This window comes from Erpetoichthys calabaricus, chromosome 5 (assembly GCF_900747795.2).
Source record: "Erpetoichthys calabaricus chromosome 5, fErpCal1.3, whole genome shotgun sequence".
Classification (NCBI taxonomy): domain Eukaryota; kingdom Metazoa; phylum Chordata; class Cladistia; order Polypteriformes; family Polypteridae; genus Erpetoichthys; species Erpetoichthys calabaricus.
In genome coordinates this window covers 203,741,736-203,766,683 of record NC_041398.2, presented here as the reverse complement: position 1 = coordinate 203,766,683, position 24,948 = coordinate 203,741,736, and the positions used below count along the sequence as shown (strand labels likewise).

The following is a 24,948-nucleotide window of genomic DNA, read 5'->3' as shown; positions in this document are numbered from 1 at the left end:
TTGCTTGTAGGGTCTGTGGGGTGGTTTTGTGTTCTTTTTTTTGTGTTCCATGGGCTTGTTGAATCCCCCTCTTGGTGTGTGTCCCGTCCGGTGCCTGTGGGGGGGGTGCCTTGCTGTTGTGCGCGAGCCTCTTTTTTTTTTTTTTTTTTTTTGGGTCTAGTTTCGTGTGCAATGTGTTTCGTGCTTTGCTTGCGTTTGAATACTTTTTTATGTGCCTTTTCCTTTTTTCGGTGCTCTTTGCGCCTCATTTCTCCATTTTTCCTGTGCTCACTCCTTTTTTCTGTGGTCTTGTCCGCCTCTCGCGGCCCCTCATCCGCCTCTCTTGCCCTCTTTTGTCCGCCTTTCTCGGCTCCTCAGCCGACTCTCGCGGACTCTTTTTGCGCCTGCGCAGTACGTCTTTTTGCAGCTACGGCCCATTGCCGGATGTGCCTGCGTCCATCATCCGGTTTAGCATTCTCGGTTAGTAATATGGATGATCTGTCGAAAAAACACTTCATCTCAACACTGCAGTAAAATTTTGAACAATGACTGCTGAAGAACTTGGTCTTTGCTATGAAATGAAACTATAGAATAAACCTATCCAGACTATTTTCTAAGCCATTATTTTAAGTAATGCATGGGTGTTGGTAAAAATAAATACACAAGTTTTCATTGTAGTACCTGGCACTTTTTGAGTTCTCTTTTCAGCTGAAGAATGGTGATGTGATGAGTCTCTTCCGTAGCATTACTGTTACTGCTATTCACTCTAGAATTAGAATTTTCACTTTGAAGTTCTTCTGTAGCATCCAACCACTCTTGCAGTTTCCGTTGCTGATTTTGTGGAAGGCTACCTGTGCCTTTTAGCTCTAACAGAATGTGAAAAGCATCTTCGGTGCAGGTCCGGTAGTGGTAACACTCTACCTGAAGCTGGGCTAGCCTCTCCTCCAGTGCACAGATGCGCATTTTCTCTTGTTCTCCAGTTAGGTCCTGAGATACCTGACTGCCTCGGGTCACCATGCCACCTCTCTGGTTTTGAAGAGCCTCTCTCAGGGCCTGAATCTCTAGCTCCATTTCATTCATGCGGTCCCAGTCTGGATTAAAATTGACTATTGGTTTGTTCTTGATGTTTCTGGCCCTGTTTGCATATTTAAGAGAATTAAGGGACTCATCAAAATTGAATGATGAAGGGCTAATGCAGGCAATCATTAAGGTCTTAGCATTGCCACCTAGAGAGTCTTTGAGTATGCGGGTTATCTTGGCATCTCGGTAAGGCACATGTTGGCTTTTCCGCTTGGGGTCTCCAAGGGCACTTATTACATTCCCCAAAGCCAATAAGCCACTGTTGATCTGGACAGACTCTTTAAATCGCTCGCCAGTGTTTCCTGTTTTTGTGACTCTCTCAGATCCTGCCAGGTCTACAAAGTGGAATTTTGAAGAGATCAGATGTACTGAATTGAGAGGGGTTTCTTTCGTATCCTGATGATTCTTATGGACTCCATCTATTTTCTGCACCTGCTGGTCAACAATGATAGTGAGAATGGCATGGGATCGACTAGAATATTCATTCATTTGTGTAGTCCCTGTGTGACGAGCAGCATTTCCACCTTCCAAGAGTTGTATTACTTCATCAGCACTCTCCACAAGGCACTCTTTAGCTCCCACAATTACTGTTTTAAAAAGTAAACAATGAAGGTAAGTTTTCAATAAATACAAATACAAAACAAACAACCTTAAAAAAAAACAAACAGTTAAACAAAAGCCATTAGACCTTTCTCAACACAACATCGAACACATGCATTCTTAATGTTTTAAGGTACAAATCATGAGTATAATGGTCAAATGAATAAAGTTATAGGTTTGCCTACTTCGTGCTTCAACTGACTCACGACACTGTGTGGCATGTAGCAAGACCCTTAACTTTCTAATTATCCAACTGCAGCTCAGTTGACTTGTTTAGAAGGATATTCAAAAGGTTTGTAATGTACCTTATGTTTCCTCCCATAATCCAAAGACATTTGGCATCTCTAAACAGTCCCTGGAGTTAGTGTGTATGTGGGCTATTTGTGTGGAGTCTACAGGGATCTGGTGTCCCACGCTACATAAGATTCCTGTCTTTCAACAGGTACTACCAGGACAGGACTGGATTCTCCCAAGATACTGAAAAGAATAGATGGGTTTTGAAAATGAAGAGCAGAGTAAGTGAAAGTAGCAATTGCAGTTTTCTGTTTGAAAAGACAGGGCATCAGTTCTTCAGAGGACACACTTATAAATACAGGGAAAAGCAAGTCTTTGGGAAGTGGGAGGAAACCTACGAAGGCACACAGAAAACAAGCAAACGCCACACACACACCCATGGCTATGATTTGAACACATGACTCTTGGGCTAATTTGACCTCCATTTTTAACAAGAAAGCAGAAGCACAGACAGGAGTTTGTATTATGTGCAAAAACAAGGACAGTATTCTTCCCATAAAGAAAAGAACTAGAAAAAATTACCTAGTAGCATAAACAAAAGCAGCACATTCAAGGCTTGCAACATTACAATGAACGATATTTTTTGAAACAATAAGTGTACTGGGCTAAATAACCTGTTTTTATCAAAAGTGTCCTTATATTCAACTATCAATCAATGTTACACTCAAGATAATTTCAGGATGGCTTAAAGATATTTTTAGGTTAATTTTAACCATTTGGCACAGGACACAACACAATGGGGGAATGCTTATGTCTGGGTTCTCCACTTTTCTCACACATTCCTAAAGACATGCATGCTAATGTAACTGGCATCTCTAAATTGGCAAATTCCAAATGATTAATGGACTTTAATGGACTGACATCTCCTTCAGGGCTGATTTCTGATTTGCTCCTGATGTTTCCAGAATAGGCGGCATCCCAACGTAACCCTATGCAGCTTCAGAAAATAAAGGATGAATGGACTATTACCAGCTCATTTTATAAGCAAAATGACATGTTACCTGTGTTCCCTTTCTCATCTTCTCTGATATGCATATCTTTGGATGATGTTTCCAGTTCAAGCAAGTCCCGGAGGTCCTCCTTGTGGACTTCAATATAAGATACCTTTACTGTAAAGTCTGTATTGTGGTTTTCAGAAATGTTTTGGAAGATTTCATGGATTGCTCTTGGGATAATTCCCTTTTCTTCATCAGAAGAAGACACTAAAAAAAATATTTAAAATATGCTCATTATTTCTGGAATTACATACACTGAACTATGAGAGCTACCAAAATGAGATCACTATATGTGCAAAATTTACAAATTTTATAGGAAGCCACATGAATGAATATTAAATTATCATTGACATTTATGAGGCCATTTGGCTAAACATTATTTTCATTTTTTTCTCCTTGCTATTTAAACATCAGTGACCACACAGGAATCTATTATTGTGAAGGCAGGATAATTTCACCATATTCACTTAAATATTAATGTGGTTAACAGTTCATTAACTTAATAGTTAAATGAGCTAATGCTGTAATTGCTTTTTGTACGTGGTTTCCTGGACACTGGTATTTATCAACATAAGTTAACACTTACTTACAGAAAGGTACAGTTTTTATCCCAGCTTAAATGCAGGTACCCAATATAATTGGTTATGTCATTTGGTTTTTCTTGACTGAAGTTTTACGGTAGACATGCCTTTAAATCTTCAAATTTTTTGGGGAAGAAACTTCTCAAAAAAGAACTAAATTTTAATGTTAGGATGGTGGAAAGTAATCTTCTCTTTACTAAATATTCTTGTTGTCCCACAATTCTAACTTTGCAGCTAATAATTTTCCTAGCAAACAAAACCAAAGGAACAGTAAACAAGTAGCAATTTCAGTAACAAAAATGTGCTCATAACTAAGCAGGATTTTCCTCAAGCTTTCTTTAATAGGGCCATTTTGAAAATGTTTTGATTTTTGACGTTTTTTTTCTGACTTCTGGTTGTATATGCCTACAGTCACTTTTATCAAAATACATTTGGAAATTTGGTCTATGTGTGACAATATTCACTCACAGTAATGGCACCTTAGAAAGAAATTTCTAAAAAATGTCATGAAGCTGTTACCACAGTATCCATATGCTGAATAGTTGGATCTTAAATAAAAAAATAAATAAATAAATAAAGGTTAAATTAAGAAAATAAAATCACTCAAATTCTCAAATTCACTCCATGCAGTTCAGCACCATGGGAAGGGTCCATCATAATAGCACTGTGTAAAAGCAGGAACGAACCCTCCACAGTGCACCAGTTCATTGTAGGGCTCCCTTGCTCAAAGAGAAACAGGTGAATTCAGAGTCTAGAGTAACACAAACAAGTGGAGTGTGGGAGGGAAATTGAAAACAGAGGAATGCCCACACAAATAAAGGCCGAACATTCAAACTCCATGGGATTTACACACAGGATTCCTTATCCATAACACAACTGTGGTAACCACTGCTCTGTTCCTTCAGGTTATGAGTGAAAATCATCAAAAACCTTTTTTCTATTAATACCTATATTAAGAGTAGCATGGCAGAACAGTATTTATTGCTTCTCATGCCTAGAGAACTATGTTTGAATCCCATCCTGGTCATCATTTGTACAGAGTTTGAATGTTCTCTCCCTGTTATTTGGGCATTATTTGAGTACTCTGGTTTCGTCCCACATTTAAAATATGTGCACATTAGGTCAACTAGTGTCTTTGAAATGGCCCTGTATGAGTATAGGTGGATGAGTGAGGAGGTTTTGCAATGGACAAATACACCATTCATGGTTATTCCCTTCCTTACACTCAAGTGCTGCTGGGATAGGCTCTCTGGAAGCCTGTATTGGTCACTTAATAAAATGACTAATTAATAGATTATATTTGCTTCCAATTACAAATGAAATTAAAATCCAAAATTATGAATTATATTACTTCTGATCATTGTCTTCTGATTTTTCATTATTATAATTTGTCATCAATATACCTTATAATACAATGAAAATTACTTTTTATTATCCTCCTGGCACAAAACTTAAAAATGCTCCAATATGGTACATAGTATAACAACATAGTAAAAAAGATAGCACTAAACATGAAACAGTATAAAAAAGGTTATACGTGTGTACATATAACAGATATATAACTCACATGACAGTTATAAACGTGGAGATAGCAGGTGACATCATCCATTCCGCTGTTGCTAAACTGCAAACACAGCACCCCGAGGCGCTAATCGCTGGAGACTTTAACCATGTGACACTGGACAAAACATTACCTGCCTTCTCCCAGTATGTGGATTGTAACACCTGAGGAAATAGGACTATTGACCTACTGTATGTAAACATTAAAGATGCTAACAGCGCCACCCCGCTGCCTGCACTTGGAAAGCAGATCATAACCGGATTCTGCTTCAGCCTCACTACAAAACCAAGAGTGAGGGAGCTACCTACAACCACACACTCATTCAGGAGTGGTCCCCTGAGGCAGAGCAGGCTCTGAGAGACTGCTTTGGAACTATGGACTGGGATATCCTGCAGGGGATCATATAGTGAGAACATTGAGGTGGTTGTTGACTGCACTACTGACTACATCAACTTCTGTATGGACATTGTAGTTCCAGTAAGAACAGTATGCTGCTATGCTAACAACATGCCATGGATTACAAGTGACATCAAGGGCCTTTTGAACCAGAAAAATGGGCTTTTAAAAGCGGTGATAAGCATGCGCTCAAGCGTGTGCAGAAGGAACTCCGAGTCCAGCTCAGGGCGGCGAAGGAGCAGTACAGGAGAAAACTGGAGCAAAAGTTACAGAATTACAGCATGAAGGAAGTGTGGGATGGGATGAAGATCATCACTGGATGCAGTTCAAAGCAGGGTGCCACCATCGAGAGAGAGGTGGAGAAAGCAAACCTGATGAACAACTTATTTAACAGGTTTGACCACCCTAACCTCAGAGTACTGCACCCTCCACCCATCCTTCTGCTGATACCAGCATAGGAGAGAGTTTCCCCAACCCACAATTACAGCAGCCCAGGTAAGCAGAGAGCTGAGGAGACTTTGTGCCAGCAAAGCAGTGGGTCCAGATGGGTATCACCACGACTGCTGAAGGCCTGTACAGTGAAGCTGGGGGAGGTCCTCTACAGCGCATCTTCAACCTGAGCCTAAACATCTTGCATCACCCAGTCCCAAAGGTATCACGTCCTAGTGAGCTGAAATGACTTCCGGCCTGTTGCTCTGACGTCACATGTGATGAAGACCATGGAGAGGCTGCTCTTCACCACCTGAGGCCACAGGTTCAACACGCCCTCAACCCTCTGCAGTTTGCATATCAGGAGAAGGTGGGAGCGGAGGATGCCGTCATCTATATGCTACACCGATCCCTCTCCACTTGGACAGAGGCAGTGCTGCTGTAAGAATTATGTTTCTGGACTTCTCTAGCCTCTTCAACACCATTCATCCTCTGCTCCTTAGGGACAAGCTGACAGAGAAGGGAGTAGATTCATACCTGGTAGCATGGATCATGGACTATCTAATAGAGCCCTCAGTATGTGCGTCTCGGGAACTGCAGGTCTGACATTGTTCAGCCTATATACATCAGACTTCAATACATACTCGGAGTCCTGCCACATGCAAAAGTTCGCTGATGACACTGCAATCGTGGGCTGCATCAGGAGTGGGCAGGAGGAGGAGGAGTATAGGAACCTAATCAAGCACTTTTTTTAAATGGTGTAAATCAAACCACCTACAACTGAACACCAGCAAAACCAAGGAGCTGGTGGTGGATTTTAGGAGGGACCAGGCCCCTCATGGACCCCGTGATCATCAAGAGGTGACTGTGTGCAGAGGGTACAGACCTATAAATACATGGGAGTGCAGCTGGATGATAAATTGGACTGGACTGCCAATACTGATGCTCTGTGCAAGAGAGGACAGAGCCGACTATACTTCCTTAGAAGGCTGGCGTCCTTCAACATCTGCAATAAGATGCTGCAGATGTTTTATCAGATGGTCGTGGCGAGTGCCCTCTTCTACGCGTCAAGTGTCATCTCCAGACAGAGGAGCAGCTTCAGCAACAGATTGCTGTCACTGTCCTGCTCCACTGACAGACTGAGGAGATCGTTTCTCCCCCACACTATGCGACTCTTCAGTTCCACCGTGGGGTAAATGTTAACATTATACAAAGTTACAGTCTGTTATACCCGTATTTTTATCACTCTAATTTAATATTTTTTTTTTTTATCAGTATGCTGCTGCTGGAGTATGTGAATTTCCCCTTGGGATTAATAAAGTATCTATCTATCTATCTGTCTGTCTGCTTTTCACAAGACAACTATTTAACGGATTTAGATCGGGCTTTTTTCTATAATTTGCTTCAACATTCTAGTTGATTTTGCGACTTCTCTCATCGCACTATGAATCATAGTTCTCTTGCAGGAGCAATATATTCCAAGACAGAGGCTGCGGGCTGAGGGGAGGGGCAAGTGTGACATCAAGAGTAGGGAGCCGGGCAAGGCTCTCCTCACTCATGTGCCAGTCTCTGTTCGAGTCATTCCACCTCTGTGTTTTGGAGTGTACCTTGCCTCTGCTTAGCTAGCAATGCCTGTTTGTTTATTGATTTTTAAAGTTCGTCCAGTTTCACTACTATGCGGGCAGAGCCTTGGAGGACAGCTAGTACAAAATATACTAGACACAGCAAGACACAATCAGTCAGTTCAAATAACTCAATCATGATGAAATCTGATTACTAGTGCAGGTGCTTACACTATAGAGGAAGGTCAAGCTGTGAGTTAGCAGTAGGAGTGTTTCTCATTCTTAAGCAATTAAATACCTGTGCTCTGACAAACTATTCATAAAACTTGAAAAATTTATGTTCAGGAAGGCAAGGCTTTAATGCCCTAATTATAGCTATGGAGATCATAAGCTGCAGTCAGCACTGCCTTTCAGCATCCTAGGAACTACCATTGTTGCCTCTCTACTTTTGAGACCTGTGCTATGTTACATATCTGTCTTTATAATGGTTATTCTCACAAAATACATACATATAACTTCCCAAAGTGCATGTATAAGTAACCAAAATAAAACAGACAGTATGGTAAATGTCAGAAGACAACAACATTAAGATTCTGTCAAATGTGTTAATTTAATTCATTAAGGACAACAAAACTCTCAATATTGCATTTTGTGGTAAAATTACTTAATATAACATGTTTCTGGATGACATTGCAGTGCAGTGGATAGCGTTTCCACTTAATTGTCTTTGGACACCTTCTTTTGACTCTCAGTTAGGTGCTTTCAGTGTGAAATTTTTTTTTTCATGGTTTCATGAGCACGCTACAAAGACTCTGGTTTCTTCCTTCAAGTCAAACAATTATGGTCAAATCAACATTCTTGCTTTTAATGGACTGACTTCTCATCATTTAGGTCATACTCTCTGGTTAATGGCATGTATTTTTTTTTTTGCTGGGTTAGACACTGGTTCTGAACTGAAGAAGGGAGCGAGTAAAAGGATTCTCAGGATTTGTTTGAATGTTTATTCACAAGCCACCACCATTTTGCTTCTGTTTGAAAAATGAGTAAATTACTCATAGATAGCATGGTGGTGTAATGGTGTTACCTCTGGACAGATCCACAGTCTTGAGTTTGAATTCCTTACCCAGTCATTGCCCGTTGTGAGTTTACATGTTCACCCTGTGTCGGTTTGGGTTTTCTAACAAGTACACCAGTCTTCTTCCGTCATCCTCAAAAGCATTTATATTTGGTTAATTGCCGACTCTAAATTGTGAATATATAAATACAGACTTACCAACATATCTTCCTCCTATGGATATATAAATACAGACTTACCAACATATCCTCCTCCTAATGTGTAGGTCTTTCCAGAGCCAGTCTGCCCATATGCAAATACTGTCACATTGTATCCTTCAATAAATGATGAAACCAAGGGCTTGATACAGGTAGCATACACTTCATGCTGTGCTGATTTCTGACCAAACACAAAGTCAAACGTAAAGGCCCTGTCTTTGCCAATGATAACCTGCTGGGAGTTGGGGACGACTCTCACACACACATGTTGATTGTGGAGGATTTCCTTGGGAAGCAGGGGCCTTATTCGCCACTGCTACCCGAACTGGAATTTTCTTCCATTACAACTGCTCAGAGGTCAAACCAGGCATGAAAGATGTCTTGTGATCCACTCTGAAAACTCTTTGTAACAGACACTACAACAACGAAAAAATAATAATAATAGTATTAAAAAAAACAGACACATCTATTTATATCTCAAAACGTTGGAAAGTAAAATCATGTTTGGCTTGCTTTTGATCCAGAGATAGGGATTCAAAACATGCAAGGAATTATAAGGATAAAATATGAAAAAGTCATCTGTGATTGAAGACAAGTAGTCTAAAATTCGTAAAGCTCTAAAGAGTCTTCAGTTCACAGTTAAAAATTACAAAATTAATCATGCTTGTCCTGAAAAAAGGCTACTTACTAATTTAGAAAAACTCTTTGCTCAAGAAAAAAAACATATCTTAAATTTAGACATTCATTTAATCATTTTGACTTTTGCTTGTCATGGATCCTTCATTCTAGACTTGAATCGTGTAGCCGCTTGACGTCTGAATGGGTTTTTCTCTAGCTATTTTGGTTTTCTTTCAAAGCCTCAAAAGATTACTTTGATTGATGAGTCTAAATTGGTCCCAAGTCCAGGGTTGATTCCTGCCCTGCTCCAGTAACCCTATCACAATGAACTGGATTGCACATGTTGGGCATGTTATTTTGATCTAATCATTTTCTTAACTGCCTTTTTTGCTTTTTCTATTTGACCTAGAACAAACACTTACTTCACATGCCATATGACATACTCGAATGCCCTGGGCCTAGGCCAATGTCTAGTCAGAAACTGCAGATGCAAACCTAAAAATTAGTGATATGAAAGCATAGTACCTGGCAAAATTGTGCGCATCCACATAGACATTAGACTGGACGGAAACTGATTACTTGGTATCATAAGCTGTAAGGCAGCAGTGTTGACATCAGCACCATCACACAAAGCCACACTTATTTATACGGAGCCAATTCAGAAACATTAAAAATACACCCATGTCTTTGGAAGTGAAAGGAAAACCAGAATAAATGTAAAAAGTAACCTCCACACCAAAAGTGACCAACTGAGGTTTTGAATCCTGGACTCTGGAACTGTACTGCAGTGATATATTGTGGCGAGTGCCCTCTTCTATGCGGTGGTGTGCTGGGGAGGCAGCATTAAGAAGAAGGACGCCTCACGCCTGGACAAACTGGTGAGGATAGCAGGCTCTATTGTAGACATGGAGCTGGACAGTTTGACATCTGTGGCAGAGTGACGGGCGCTCAGCAGGCTCCTATCAATTATGGAGAATCCACTGCATCCACTAAACAGTGTCATCTCCAGACAGAGGAGCGCTTCAGCGACAGACTGCTGTCACTGTCCTGCTCCACTGACAGACTGAGGAGATCATTCCTCCCCCAAACTATGCGACTCTTCAATTCCACCCAGGCGGGGGGTAAACGTTAACATTATTCAAAGTTATTGTTTGTTTTTACCTGCATTTTTATTACTCTTTAATTTAATATTGTTTTTTGAATCAGTATGCTGCTGCTGGAGTATGTGAATTTCCCCTTGGGATTAATAAAGTATCTATCTATCTATCTATTAAACATTGCACCACCACATCCTCATAAACCTTAGCAGGTGTGAGTACATGTTGCATGGTGTTTTCGGCTTTATTCAAGGCTATTTTGAGTTTTAAACTTTACTTACAGTGGAAAAACTGTGTTACAAAAATATGTCTGCTGTGCTAAATGAAAGAAAATTGAAGAGCTAAGTGTACTGTGTTTTTTAAGTCATGACTTGAAATAGGCTTTCAAAGATCAACAGCATGTTTTACCATCTGCTAAGCAGTATTGATAATAAAATGAAATAACCACATTTTATATTCCGTGTGCAGACATCAAACCTGTGTCACGCAACAGTGGCATCTTCATTTGTTCTGCCAGTGCAACAGGCACTGAAGTGGAAGTAGTGTATTGGTCTACATCTTTATTATTGCAGCTTTCCTGATTATACAGGGTGAACCAAAAAGAAGTACCACATTTCAAAGTTTATTCTACAAAAACTCTACAAGATAAAATAAATTTCATTATGACACAAGAAAGAGTATACAAAATAGATTTTTTTCATTGTGTTTTAAAAATGATGTCTTCAAGGTGGTGGCCATCATTAGCCATACACTCTTTGAGACGATTTCTGAACATCCACATGACTCATTCGGCCATTTCAAGGTGAATAGCGCCGATTTTGTGGCGAATAATGTCCTTGGGGGCTTTAAGGTTTTGAGGTCGGTGTGTGTATACCTTTGACTTGAGACAGCCCCACAAGAAGAAATGACACAGAGAAAGATCAGGTGAACGTGAAGGCCACCTGACATCACCACGCAGGAAGATCAGCTTCCCTGGAAACTTCTCCTGAAAAACCTGCATGGATTTCCAAGCCGTTTGAGCTGTTGCTCCATCCTGTTGAAAGCTAGCATCCACCAGATCCATTCCAGTTGGGACCACAAAAAGTTCTGTAGCATTTCAATGTAACGTTCTGAAGTGACAGTGACCATTGCACCCCCCTCCTCAAAAAAGTAAGGACCTATACAGTGCCAAATTCTGTAACAGCGCACCAAACTGTAACACGCACAATGTGCAGGGGTCTCTGATGAAGTTCACAAGGGTTGGTTTCGGCACAATAGCGAAAGTTTTGCTCAATTATGCAGCCATTCAAATGGAAATGTGCCTCGTTGCTGCACATGATGATGGCATCTCGATGAACGGTTTGCAGAATATTCACGCACAATTCTCTACAGCTCTCCCAAAGTCTCTCTTTGTGAGTTCCATCATTTTGTATGGATGGACATTAAGGTCCTCATGCAAAATCCTCCTCAAAGACGTGTTGGAAATGCCTAAGGCAGAAGCATGTTTGCATGCTGAACATCTAGGAGACTGCAAAATTTGATGCCCTTACAGCTTGGATGTTTTCAGGCGTTCGTACAGTCCGAGGATGGCCTGAAGATTTTCTGTTCAATGTTGTACCCGTCTGTCTAAACTCAGCCACCCACTGAACAATTGTTTCCGATTTGGGATGTCACTGTTAAGAGGAATGCTGAAATGCGTTTGGAAGGCGTGTTGTGTAGTGATGATGGATTTGTTGCTTTTGAAGAATGCTTCGACAGCAAAAGCACAGTGCGCACCGGACCAAGACATGTTGCTGACTGAAAACTACTAGGGATCGCCTGTCAAAGGATCCCACGCGAACCCACTACCTCGCGCAATGATCTTGAGAAATGTGATACTTCATTTTGGCTCACCCTGTACAATATGCTCAAAAAGCAGTTATGTAGTTAACGTATAGAGCACAGAGGACAAAGGCCTGCTCAAGGTCACATCTAACATTGAGTGCAGGTTGGCATTCAAACCTTCAGCTTGTTTCTGCTCAAGACCTGAGGTGGTGAAGATAGCCTTTGTCTCCCAGTGACATGGTAATGCAAAAAAAAAAAAAAAAATCTGCTCAGAAATAATTTAATCAACTAATACTAATAATGTGTGGCATGATAGTACAGCAGTTAATACTGCCAACTCATAGCTGAAGATGAATGGGTCTGAATATCTTTAAACCAAATATTGATTTATATGCAGACATGTCATATTTATCATGGGCTGGGTGGGGCACAATTACATTTTTTTTTCCATTGAATAGGATAGACTTGTTCTATGCCCATCACATTATCTAAATAAAATCTAACCATACTCTAGTCAACACAGTTACCGAAAGAAATTAAAAACTGGACAGGGCAGCCCATGGTTAATAATAATATTCAAAGTTGCAGTCAACAACAGATAAAGTCACCGTTCTGATGACCTAAGCCTACTGGCTCCCCACCCCATCCTAAGCAATCTGCATTATTATAAGTACATGCCTGACAGTTTAAATCCTTTCACACAATAATGTTGCCAGAGTAGACTTTACCCTCGCAAGCCTAAAATTACATATAGCATGTTCTGTAACTGGATAGACAACTGTAACTCATTTGACAAATTGGAACATTAATTTTCGAGGAACTAAGACACTGTAAATCACTTGTGTTCTAACAATACTATCCTGAAATGACCCAATAGCAGCAGGAAGCAGCATTACTAAATGATGACTTTTAAACCTCTACACAAATTCATTATAATGATGCATAAACGGTAAACATGGATTCTCACTGACATTTATTTATGCAAGACAAAAAAAGAGGAGAGTAATGGAAGTCTGACACCGACCTGTCTACTGCTGAGGTGGAGTCCTTGTCACCTTTGAAAATGTAATGCATGGAGCAACAAACTCTTTTGCCAGGTGAGCTAACTGGATTGACCTTCACTTCTCATTTCACAAGCCTAATAATGATAAAATGGCAGAAACTGAGTTATACCTCTGTAGAAACACAACACATAATAGCCAGTCACTTCATAAGGTGGATTATCATGCAGCCAAAGATATGACTTCAGAAATTTTAGATGTGCTCAGTTTTCATGTGGATCTTCGGTTTTAAAAATACTCTCTGTAATAAATAAGGAATATCTATGAGAAACATACCAATCAACAAATCAATGTCTTGTCCTTCAATAATCAAATACAGCTACATTATCAAATATGACCCTGACCTCAAGACATGTACTATATAGAGCTATGATCTAACACATCCTAAAGCTATCTTACAAATATATTGAATCTACAAAGTACAAGAATAACACTCCTGCCACTCTGCTTATTCTAACAACACTGATATGAGGCAATCCACCACTGCTGGGTCTCATGTGATGACCACTTCTTGAACAGAGCACTGCACAGTCGTACATCTATGAAGAATACAAAACTTTTTTATATATTGTAACCTAATCTGCTATTAATATCGAAAAGTAAGTGGAAGGAGTTTAATAACAAATAATACATAAAGAAAGTGAAGAGTGGCCATTAGCTGTTTCTTAGCTCCGCAGTTAGGTCACAACACCTAACAAAACTGACATTCGCTGTTCATTACTATTATTATTTATTTACTTTAATGTCAATAAGTTGTAATGTACGTTGATATAATTATCTGTAAGTTCAATGTGACACTTGGTATATAACGTAATTTTGGCATTTTTCATTAAGTTTATGCAGACTCATAATACATCATATTTGTTTAACAACATGCATTTATTATTTATTTCTTTGTTCTTCTTACCATCGGGATTTTCCAGAAGTCTTCCGCCCAAAGAAATGCTAATAAAAGTAGCACTTCTGATTAGACAAAGAAAACGAAATTTTAAAAGCCTAGCCTCTTCAAACCAAATGCATGACTCGGAACAAGAATTTCCCTTTCGTAGATGCAACCGCCTTAAATTGAGTCGTTACGGTCGTTCTTCCTTTGGCTCGCATTACCGACAATGTTTCCCTTTATTGCCGGGCAACCGCTGAACGTTGAAAACAGCTTTACTCAAAGAGCGCCGCCTTAGTGCCTTAGCAAGACAAGGGCTGTACAGGGAGCTGAAAACAGCCAAAGAAAACTGCAGCGCCCTCGTACGGCAGACGGCAAGAATAGCTTCAAGGCATCTGTAAATGCTGCGCGGTAATGAAAATTTGCTTTTGAACAGAGGTGAGCTTTCCAGCAATCATATTTTTAACACCCTCCACATTTCAGTTCGACATATGAGCACAAGAACAACTAATTAAAAAGGGTCTCAAAAAGTAAGGACAAGACAGTAACTGATCAGTTCTAATGTAATAGACACATTAAAGACAAAAACAAGTCGTGATCTGAAGGTCCTTTAAACGGATGCTTTCAAATACACTGACTGACTGACTGTTCCATGAAAATACAGTCCTCGAAGAAATATGTTTTGTGATTTCTATAAAATGTACTCAAAGCCAGGCTTCATCTGTGTTCTTGTTGAAGAACCGATTCTAAAGTAGTAGATAGATAGATAGATAGATAGATAGATAGATAGATAGATAGATAGATAGATAGAACTTGGTCCCAGGGGGAAATTTGTCTTTTTACAGAAGCTCTTTAAATAAATGAATATATTAATAAGAACATAAGTAAATACATAAACACACACATTGGTCTGAACACATATCAAAATGACTATAAAGCAAAAAAAATAAAAAGTGAACTTCTGACTTGGCACTCACAGTCACAATGAGGCATTATGCAGACATATTGCTGTTGGAGACCCGCAGTATTTCTTGACACACTTCTACTGAATAATTCATTGCCTGAAAATCCTCAGTGTTAGTGTGTCACAGAGAGGATGTGCAGCATTATTCATAAAGGCAAGCATTCTAATTTTTTCCTTCGCTAGTACCTCCAGGAGGTCCTATAACTGATCTTGCCCTTTTAATTCACCTGTTGATTCTTTGGGCCTCTCTTGAAGTGATGTTACCAGCCCAGCTCACCACAGAGTAGAAAATCACACTAGCCATCACAGAGTTTTAGAAGATGTGAATGATGTCATTTCCCATATTAAAGGAAAACAGTCTCCTAAGGAAAAATAGCCTGCTCTCAACTCAACTCTTATTGTCATTCATCCACATACAGTAAATATTACATGACTGAATGAAATTTCATTCCTCACAGTCCAGGGTGCACAGGCAGAACAGCATACACTATAACTTTACTAAAACCAGTGCAACAATACCATGTAACACAACAGAAGATGCAGGACTATACAGCTTCAACAATGCTCAATATCCATAGTAAAGTGCAGTGTGTAAAGTGACAGTAGATAGATAGATAGATAGATAGATAGATAGATAGATAGATAGATAGATAGATAGATAGATAGATAGATAGATAGATACTTTATTAATCCCAAGGGGAAATTCACATACTCCAGCAGCAACATACTGATACAAAAAACAATATTAAATAAAGATTGATAACAATGCAGGTAAAAACAATAACTTTGTATAATGTTAATGTTTACCCCACTTCCCCCCCCCCCCCCATAGGGGGAATTGAAGAGTCACATAGTTTGGGGGAGGAATGATCTTCTCAGTCTGTCAGTGGAGCAGGACAGTGACAGCAGTCTGTACAGTACATAACTAGGGGAATGTTATAGGGATATGGTACTGAGTGACATGTAGGAGTTCAGAAGTCTGACAGCTTGGGGAAAAAAGCCTGTTACAGGATTTGGCTGGCTGGGCCTAATGCTGCATTATCTTCTACCTGATGGCGTATGAGTGATGAGTTGAAGATATCTTCCACAATAGTGGAGGCTCCACACAGACAGTGTATCTGAAAAATGTTCTGAATTAAGAAGAGGGAGACAAACTATGATTCTCTCAGCTGTCCTCACTACACGCTGCAGAATCTTGCACTCATGGCCTTTGCTGTTCTCAAACCACACAGTGATGCAGTTTGTCAGGACTCCACAGTTCCTCTGTAAAGGTGGCAAGAATGGGTTGTGGCAAGCGATTCGCTTCAGTCTCCACAGAAAACAAGGCAATGTTGTGCCTTCTTGACAACAGAGTTGGTGTTGATTATCCAGGAGAGGTCATCAGAAATACACCAAGAAACTTGTTGCTACTGACTCTCTCCACAGCAGAGCCATTGATAAGCAGTGGGGAATAGTCAGCCAGTGCTCTCCTGAAATCATCAAGCATCTCTTATCAACATTTAGAGATTATTTTCATTACACCACCTCACCAGTGATTCAACCTCCTCTATGTAAGATGTGTCATCATCGTTGCTCATGATGCCCACTATGGTTGTATTATCTGCAAACTTGATGATGACACCCTCCACCCTCAGTTACTCTGCGTTCTGAGACCAGTCCAACCTATCATTAATCTGGACCCCCAAGTACGCATAGGAGTGGACCACCTCTACATCCACTCCTTCAACAGTGACCAGACATAGAGGCTCTTTGGTGCAGAGAAAAGTCAACCAATTCCTTAGTTTTGCTGATGTTAAGATACAATTTTCTTTACACCAAGAAATAAACTTCACCACCTGACTCCTATACTCTGTCTCATCATCTTTATCAATACACCCTACAAGTGCAGAATCAATTGAGAATTTCTGAAGGTGTCATGACCTGGTGTTATATTTATAGTTGGAGGTGTACAGAGTGAAGAGAAAAGGAGACAGGACTGTTCCTTGTGGTGCTCCAGTGCTGGTTACATCCTTATCAGTGACACAGTCCTTGAGCCTCACAAACTGTGGTCTGCTAGACAGATTGTCCATTATCCGGGACACCATAGGCTCATCCACCTGCATATGTCTGAGTTTACCCCGTAACAGAGATGGCTGGATAGTACTGAAGGCGCTGGAGAAATCAAAAAGCATAATCCTCACAGTGCTGCCAGCTTTCTCCAGGTGAGAATAAGCCTTGTGGAGCATCATATAAGTTAATTGCATCCTCAACTCCACTCTTTGTCGGACAGGCAAACTCCATTGGGTCCAGGTGGCCTACCACAAGAGGACTCCTAAAGTCCAGGACCAGTTTTTCAATGGTCCTCATGATGTGAGACATAAGTGCCACTGGTCTGAAGTCACAAGGTGAAGAGGTGCTTGCCTTTTTTGGAACAGGAACGATGCAGGATATTTTCCACAGCACTGGCACTTTCTGAATCCTTAGGGACAGACTGAACAGGTGACAGAAGATTTACCATGGGAATGACTTCCCTTGAATTTTCTAAAGTATGATCTTCCTCAGTTAAGCCAGATTGTTACAACAAAGTCACAGTTTTGTAGTATTTTTTTTAAAAAAAAAAACAATCTGGGTTGTTGGCCTTGAGGAGATAATCACCAACTGCCAAGGCTTTATCCATATTACTAACCGAGAATGCTAAACCGGATGATGGACGCAGGCACATCCGGCAATGGGCCGTAGCTGCAAAAAGACGTACTGCGCAGGCGCAAAAAGAGTCCGCGAGAGTCGGCTGAGGAGCCGAGAAAGGCGGACAAAAGAGGGCGAGAGAGGCGGATGAGGGGCCGCGAGAGGCGGACAAGACCACAGAAAAAAGGAGTGAGCACAGGAAAAATGGAGAAATGAGGCGCAAAGAGCACCGAAAAAAGGAAAAGGCACATAAAAAAGTATTCAAACGCAAGCAAAGCACGAAACACATTGCACACGAAACTAGACCCAAAAAAAAGAGGCTCGCGCACAACAGCAAGGCACCCCCCCCCCCCCTACAGGCACCGGACGGGACATACACCAAGAGGGGGATTCAACAAGCCCATGGAACACAAAAAAAAAGAACACAAAACCACCCCACAGACCCTACAAGCAAGGGACGGGACACACACAAAGAGGGGAATTCAACAAGACACAGGAACACAAAAAGAAAGAAGACGCTCGCGCGACAACAATCCTCAACCCCCCCCCCCCCCCCCCCCCCCCCCCCCACACACACACATCCATAAGAAGTGACACCCAAAGCCACATATTCTAAAGTGAACATCAACACCTTCACACTAGACAGTATAGGTGTCAGCATAGGTGGATCTCCTTACAATAAAGCACTATTAACCGTTCAACTGCAGAAAAGGAAACATATTAACAGTGACTGCGATCCTCCTTATTACTTATCCATATTTCGCATGCTGAGAAAGAAACAAGTCATGAATACACGGTCACGGGTACAAAACGAAAAGGAAAGGATAACAGGAACAAACACACGAACACGAAAGAAACAACAAAATAGACGGCTATGCAGCATAGGTAGATCTCATTACAATAAGGCACTATTAACCGTTCAACCGCAGAAAAGGCTCCATATTAACAGTGAGTGCAATACTCCTTATTACTTATCCATATTTCTAAAAGAAAAAACGACTTGACTCCAAAAACGCAAAGCTCAACTAAAGCTTCTAACTAACGATGTACCTAAAAGTAAAAACTTTATGAACTGCATTAGATCCTACAATAGTTCATTTGCTTTTGCATATACCGGAGTAAATATCAGGCCACCAAAAGGCAATGGCCCATACTGCTTTCGCATATGTGCACAAATACTGCATCGCATTGGAACAGTGCACCCTGAAACAAATCAACAACGCAAATATGCACAAATCTACATCCTAGATCCACATGACGCAATCTATCAATCAAAGTGCTGCATCGCAACAGGCACGGATTCAAAACGAAACACCTCCCGTCTCAGACATACGTTAACGGCAAGGAAGGCTACAACGGGCTTCTCACACAGCACAGGCAAATCGATTACAGCTCCAAAACAACACGTCCCAAATACTACACATGCAACAACGCGCCTCACAAACGGCACAAGCAAAACATACACCAGGAAAATTCATTCGGATTAATGAATGTCATTTGCAATCATTGTCATTCAGTTCACTTCCCTGAAGAAACAACTGGCAATACAAGTTATACATTTACACGTTGTTGTCAAAAGGGTCAAATTAGACTACCTTCTTTACATTCATATACTGAATATCTACAGACGCTTATAACTGACGATGTACCTGAAAGTGAAATCTTTATCAACTGCATTAGATCCTACAAATCGGTATCCACTATGAACATTAACGGTGGCACTGCACGTGACATCTGTCTTGAAAAAATGTTGTTTATTGATGAATGTTCAATGGCATGAAGTCACTTACTCAACACCATTCATAGACTTCTACAAACGTTTATGAATAATAATATTCGATTTGGAGGAAAGGTACTTTTATTAGGAGGAGATTTTAGACAGTGATTAGCTATTCTTCCAGATGCCATGCACTCAGCTATTGTTCAGTGCACCTTAAAATACGCAGACAATTGGCATTACTTTCAAAAGATACAGTTAGTAAAAAAGATATGATGTCCAGAACAAGATCATAACAATTGGTTATTACAACTGGGAGATGGTACAACCAGATCATAACAATTGCTTATTACAACTGAGAGATGGTACACTCACCAATACAGATGGACTTCAGCCACATATTATTACAATTCCTCAAGCCTTTATCTGCGACGACTTAGTTACAGAGACATTTGGAACAGCAATCTCATTAGACCAAATGCCCCTTTTAACACAACGCACTATATTATGTCCAAAAAATATTAATGTGGAAAACATAAATACCCAAGTCATTCCATTACTTCCAGGAGAGACACAACTCTTTCTAAGCTCTGACAAACTTGACTCTGATCACAACAATAACCATCTTAAATGACCTTACAAGTTCTGAGCTGGAATTACCTTTTACACTTAAACGGCGTGTACAAAGACATTTTCAAATAAACCTTTACACTGTGCCACACACTTTATTGTTTGCTTTCTATTTGCATCATCTACACCGTCACACTATTCTATATCTCATTCATACATCACGCTCTTTGTCATTCCCAACACCAGGGGTTGGCGAGCGAAGCGAGCAGGGGGCGGAGCCCCCTAGTATTTCAGAATATGTGGTCATCCTTCCTAGAAAGGTTCTTGTCTAGAGCTATTGAGTACTTTCTACCTGCTATTTTTATTTATTGTCAGAAGCCCGCTTAGTTCATAGTTGGATGGGAATGGAGTCCATCTTGTGATGTATTGAGAAGATAATTGTAATATGAGGGCTGAGTGTAGCAAGGTTGAGGCAAAGAGTAAAAAGTCTGCTGCTACAGTATGTAAAACACACTATCACATTTAGAAGACCTGATCAACTACCTGGAGTTTGTTTCCCATAACTAACGCCTCAGGGAAGATGGCCAGTTGCTCGTAGGGTGCATAACCCGAAACGCATTCCCAACCGGAAACAATGACCCTACTTTCTAAATCACCTGCATGAATCTATTACAATACTGTACACTGATGCCACTCATCAGGGTGATTTCTATGTTGCATCAATAAAAATCAATCATCATATACAGTACTGTATGCAGAACCCACATAAAAAAATGTCCAGGCAACTAGTCTGTCACATGTGCAAGCAGGGTTACTAGTCTTATTTTCAGGCCTCTACTTCCATGATGTACTGTGAAACTAAGCACAGATGAGTCATGCTGCTATCTTCGCTAATATTAACTTCCTCCTGCATGCCTGCATTTCCAGAAGAATGATTCTAATCAGTCCCTGAAAAACTGATGGGAAAACTAAAAAATGGATATTAAAAAAACTATTTTCCATTATATTATATGAAGAAAATAATTTGTCCCCAGCCCATCAGCAAATCTACAAACAGTTTCCTCAAATATTACTGAGACACCTATATAAACATGAACTACTGACTTCTCCTTGATAAAAAAAAAAAACGTTCATTCTTCAATTCTGAAATTAGGAAGCTGTTGATGAAGTCATTAATAGGAACATTTCTGGACTTTAGCCTGCATTCAGGATACGAGAAATACATGGAGTATTCAATGCTCCATTATGGGGGAAAGACTCACTTTCCAGGCAGACTAGCATGGTGGACTAATTTCACTGCAAAATGTATGTTTTTCAATTGAATTAACAGGTTTCCATCTATTTGAGAGCTATTTTGTGTGATTACACAGCTATATAATGATAAAAGCAGCTACTGCACCACTGCATCATAGGAAAGTGAATAAAGGCACAAGACTAGTATGAAGCAGTTCAGATTGTGTGGGCCCTGTCCTGCCGATGTGTGCAGGAGCGGCTGAGAGATAAAGAGAGGTGCTGCACATGCAGGCATCACGTCACAAGAGCTACATGGCCATAGCGCAATGTTACAGTCAAATATACTTCAAATTTACCTTATAGTGAAAATACAGTCCAGCTATGAAGGGGCCACTTTTAGCAAAAATTCAAATAAAGAATAATCAGATAAAAACGAATAACTGTATTCTCATCTGTTTTGGATAAGATTTATGACTAAACTGAGTACAGTGTTTTACAATTCATAATTATTTTGGCTATGTTTAGACAAAACTGAAGCAATAATTAAATTCTATACAAAATAAGTATTTATAAATCATGTAAATAATACATTCTCTTGCTGCATAACTTTACATCATGTCTTTAGATTTTTTCAGAAAACAATCTTTTAAAGTGGTGACAGCTAGAAGCCTGAAATATTATGTTATTACACATATTATATACCTTTTAATATGACATAAAACACAAAATTATTGTAATATTTCAAGAATCTTATACTGTTTAATCATAATTTATCATTGTTAATAACATAATTAAAACATGTTTATTGACTTAATATCTGCTTATAATGGATACCTAAAATAAAAATGTGACCAAATAATTTGAATCACTCGGGTATTAACAGTCGAATTTGGAATACTTTTCAATGCATTGATGTATGTAATGCGTACAAATAACCAAAGTATCAAAATTGAATACAAATCTTACAGAATTTATTACAAACGGCATTATAAGCAAAAATAACAATGTGGTTGACTGGTTGGTTTATTGCCTTTTATACTAATAATAAATAGTCCTGGTATGATGGATTGGTATATGAGCCATTTCCTCCTGGTGCCTTTTAGCATAGTGCCAAAGGAAAAAATCAATAATGACTGAATTTATGTCCTCACTTCTCTGCCCTTCTTTTTGTTCAATAATATCCCATAAGCAATCTCGAATTTTCTCAACACACCAAATGGAACAACCCCTGATTTCCAACTCTCTGTGATCTCCAGGAGGCAAAATCGCACCTGAAATGAAACAAAAAATGTTATATATCAGTTTGTGAAAGTCCCAAAATATTTAATATACTGTACGCATATTACCAATGCATCAGGTCATCAACAACTGAGTGAAATAAGAAATGGGGAATCCATGAGGACGCTAGGGTGCCACATAGGCACATATGAAATTAATACATAAAAAGCACTTTATCTAAGGCAAATGTTATGTGAATATTAAATCAAATATGTTACTTATATGCTGTGTTCTGAGGGGGAGTGTGGATGTCTGTGTGAATGGGCTCTGTGAAAAAAATGGTGTCCTATTCAGGGTTGTCTCCTTCCTTTTGCCCAGTGCTACCAGGATAGGCTTCACCCCCAGAACTAAGAGAAGAGAACTAAGAAGGAGAAAACCTGAACTGAATCAGCTAAGAGTTAAACTGTATAAAATTGGACAGATGAATATACAAACAGAAATGCAGCTCACCGCCTTTCAAGCTGCCAGACTTAAATCTAGAAATCTCCCAAGATATCTGTGAAGAGCACTTTCTTTAGAAATCAATGAGTCCGCTTGACAATAAAGAAATGCATCACTAATTAAAGGATTTTTAAATAAGAGTGTAATGAGAAACTATATTACACATCTTGTCAGAAAAAGGAGAAACAGTGCATGATATGAGAAAAGTACTAACACAACAGAGGGTATGAAATGTATTTTTCAGGCAGATTTCAGTAATTGGCATTATTCTGTTGAGAAAAAGTTACAATTTTGAAGCCAGTGGAAGAATTAAAGAATAAGTTTGGTATTTTTGAAATTACCGTAGGTTATTTTTTCATAACCATGACATACAGAAAATGTGGCAAGGAAACATATCTATACTAATTAATAAAAGGCAAAGCCCTCACTGACTGACTGACTGACTGACTGACTCACTCATCACTAATTGTCCAACTTCCCGTGTAGGTGGAAGGCTAAAATTTGGCAGGCTGATTCCTTATAGCTTACTTACAAAAGTTAGGCAGGTTTCATTTCGAAATTCAACGCGTAATGGTCATAACTGGAACCTCTTTTTTGACAATATACTGTAATGGACGGCAGCTTGATGGCCGTGGGAGGCGGAGTTGAGTGTCACGTCATCACGCCTCCCACGTAATCACGTGAAAAGACTGTGAATGCAGTAGGGAGAAATGAAGTAAGAGCCGCAAACAGCAAAGAACAAAAAATTCATTAAACAATTGAGAAGGGAGCGAGTGAAGCATACAAGCATCTTCATAAGGGAAACAAAGCACGGTGTAAAACGTAAGTTTAAATTAAGTTTATAGAAATGCTCCCGCTGCTGATTGCAATAACATATTCGCGAGATAAAAGTTTAATGAGAAGACACGAGGTATAAACGAATCACACGCCGTGGCGCAACGTTAGGGGCAACAGTTTCAACCATTCTATGATCTGCTTCTCGCAACTGAAAGACGGCACATGGCGGATGTTAGCCGACTTGCTGACCGCAACGTTAGGGGCTTCAACTCTGGTGCTGACGATAGAGATTCGATTCACGAGAGGGGATGCAGTGAGTGTGTATGCCTGATGAGCCCAGAATTAGGGAGAAACACGTGTCGCATACTCTTTGCATTATTTGAAAGTAAACTATTAAAACCATTCTATGATCAGCTTCTGGGAACAGAAAGAGGGCACGTGGCGGATGTAAGGCGACTTCCTGACCAACCACAAGCGTAACCTGGCAGGTAACCACCCATACAGTCAGATTGTGATTCAGAAAACGAATGCCATGAATGTAATTACCACGATCTACATACTGTCAAATAAACGAAACACACGCCGTTGCGCGACAGCTGTAAAAAGCGAGGTTCACAAAAAAACAGATCCTTAACAAATTGTTATTGGTATATTTTCGATCCGTTTAAAAAGGTTTTCTTTTCTTCTTAAAAAATTAAAAGCAGTACTTCGCCGCAACGAAGCGCGAGAATTTGGCTATATATATCTGCTTCTCGCAATTAAAAGAGGGCACGTGGCGGATTTTAGACGACTTCATGACCAAACATAAGTGTTACCTGCCAGGTAGGGTTACCACTTTTAATACAAAAAAATAAGGGACGCATACTGCAGCAGGTGCCACATCTCAGTGCCAACAGTTTGCAGACTCTACTTAAAAGACCCGCCCTCCTCACTGGACAGTTAAAAAGACCAATCAAACTAACGATGACATCAAGTATTACCCAATCAAAAGTAGGAAAGGAGGCATCTTCATAAAATGCGTGTGGGATGATTTGCATGAGACGCCTGCTTTAAAAAAAAATGATAAAAAAATACGGGACAAATCCCGTCCCGTATT

At 39.9% G+C, this 24,948-nt stretch overlaps 1 protein-coding gene and 1 pseudogene across 3 annotated transcripts in view; both read right to left on the bottom strand.

Annotated features, from left to right (window-relative positions):
• Positions 1-16,749, bottom strand: part of LOC114652183 (kinesin-like protein KIF27) — a 50,845-nt pseudogene extending 34,096 nt beyond the window's left edge.
• Positions 16,750-21,904: 5,155 nt separating this feature from the next.
• qng1 (Q-nucleotide N-glycosylase 1) overlaps positions 21,905-24,948 on the bottom strand; it is a 39,031-nt gene continuing 35,987 nt past the window's right edge. For all 3 annotated transcript variants that reach the window (XM_028802422.2, XM_028802421.2, XM_028802423.2), the window contains exon 5: positions 21,905-22,627. In XM_028802422.2, the coding sequence (XP_028658255.1) occupies positions 22,395-22,627 (233 nt within the window). In that variant the 3' untranslated portion in view covers positions 21,905-22,394. The remainder of the gene's footprint in view (positions 22,628-24,948) is intronic.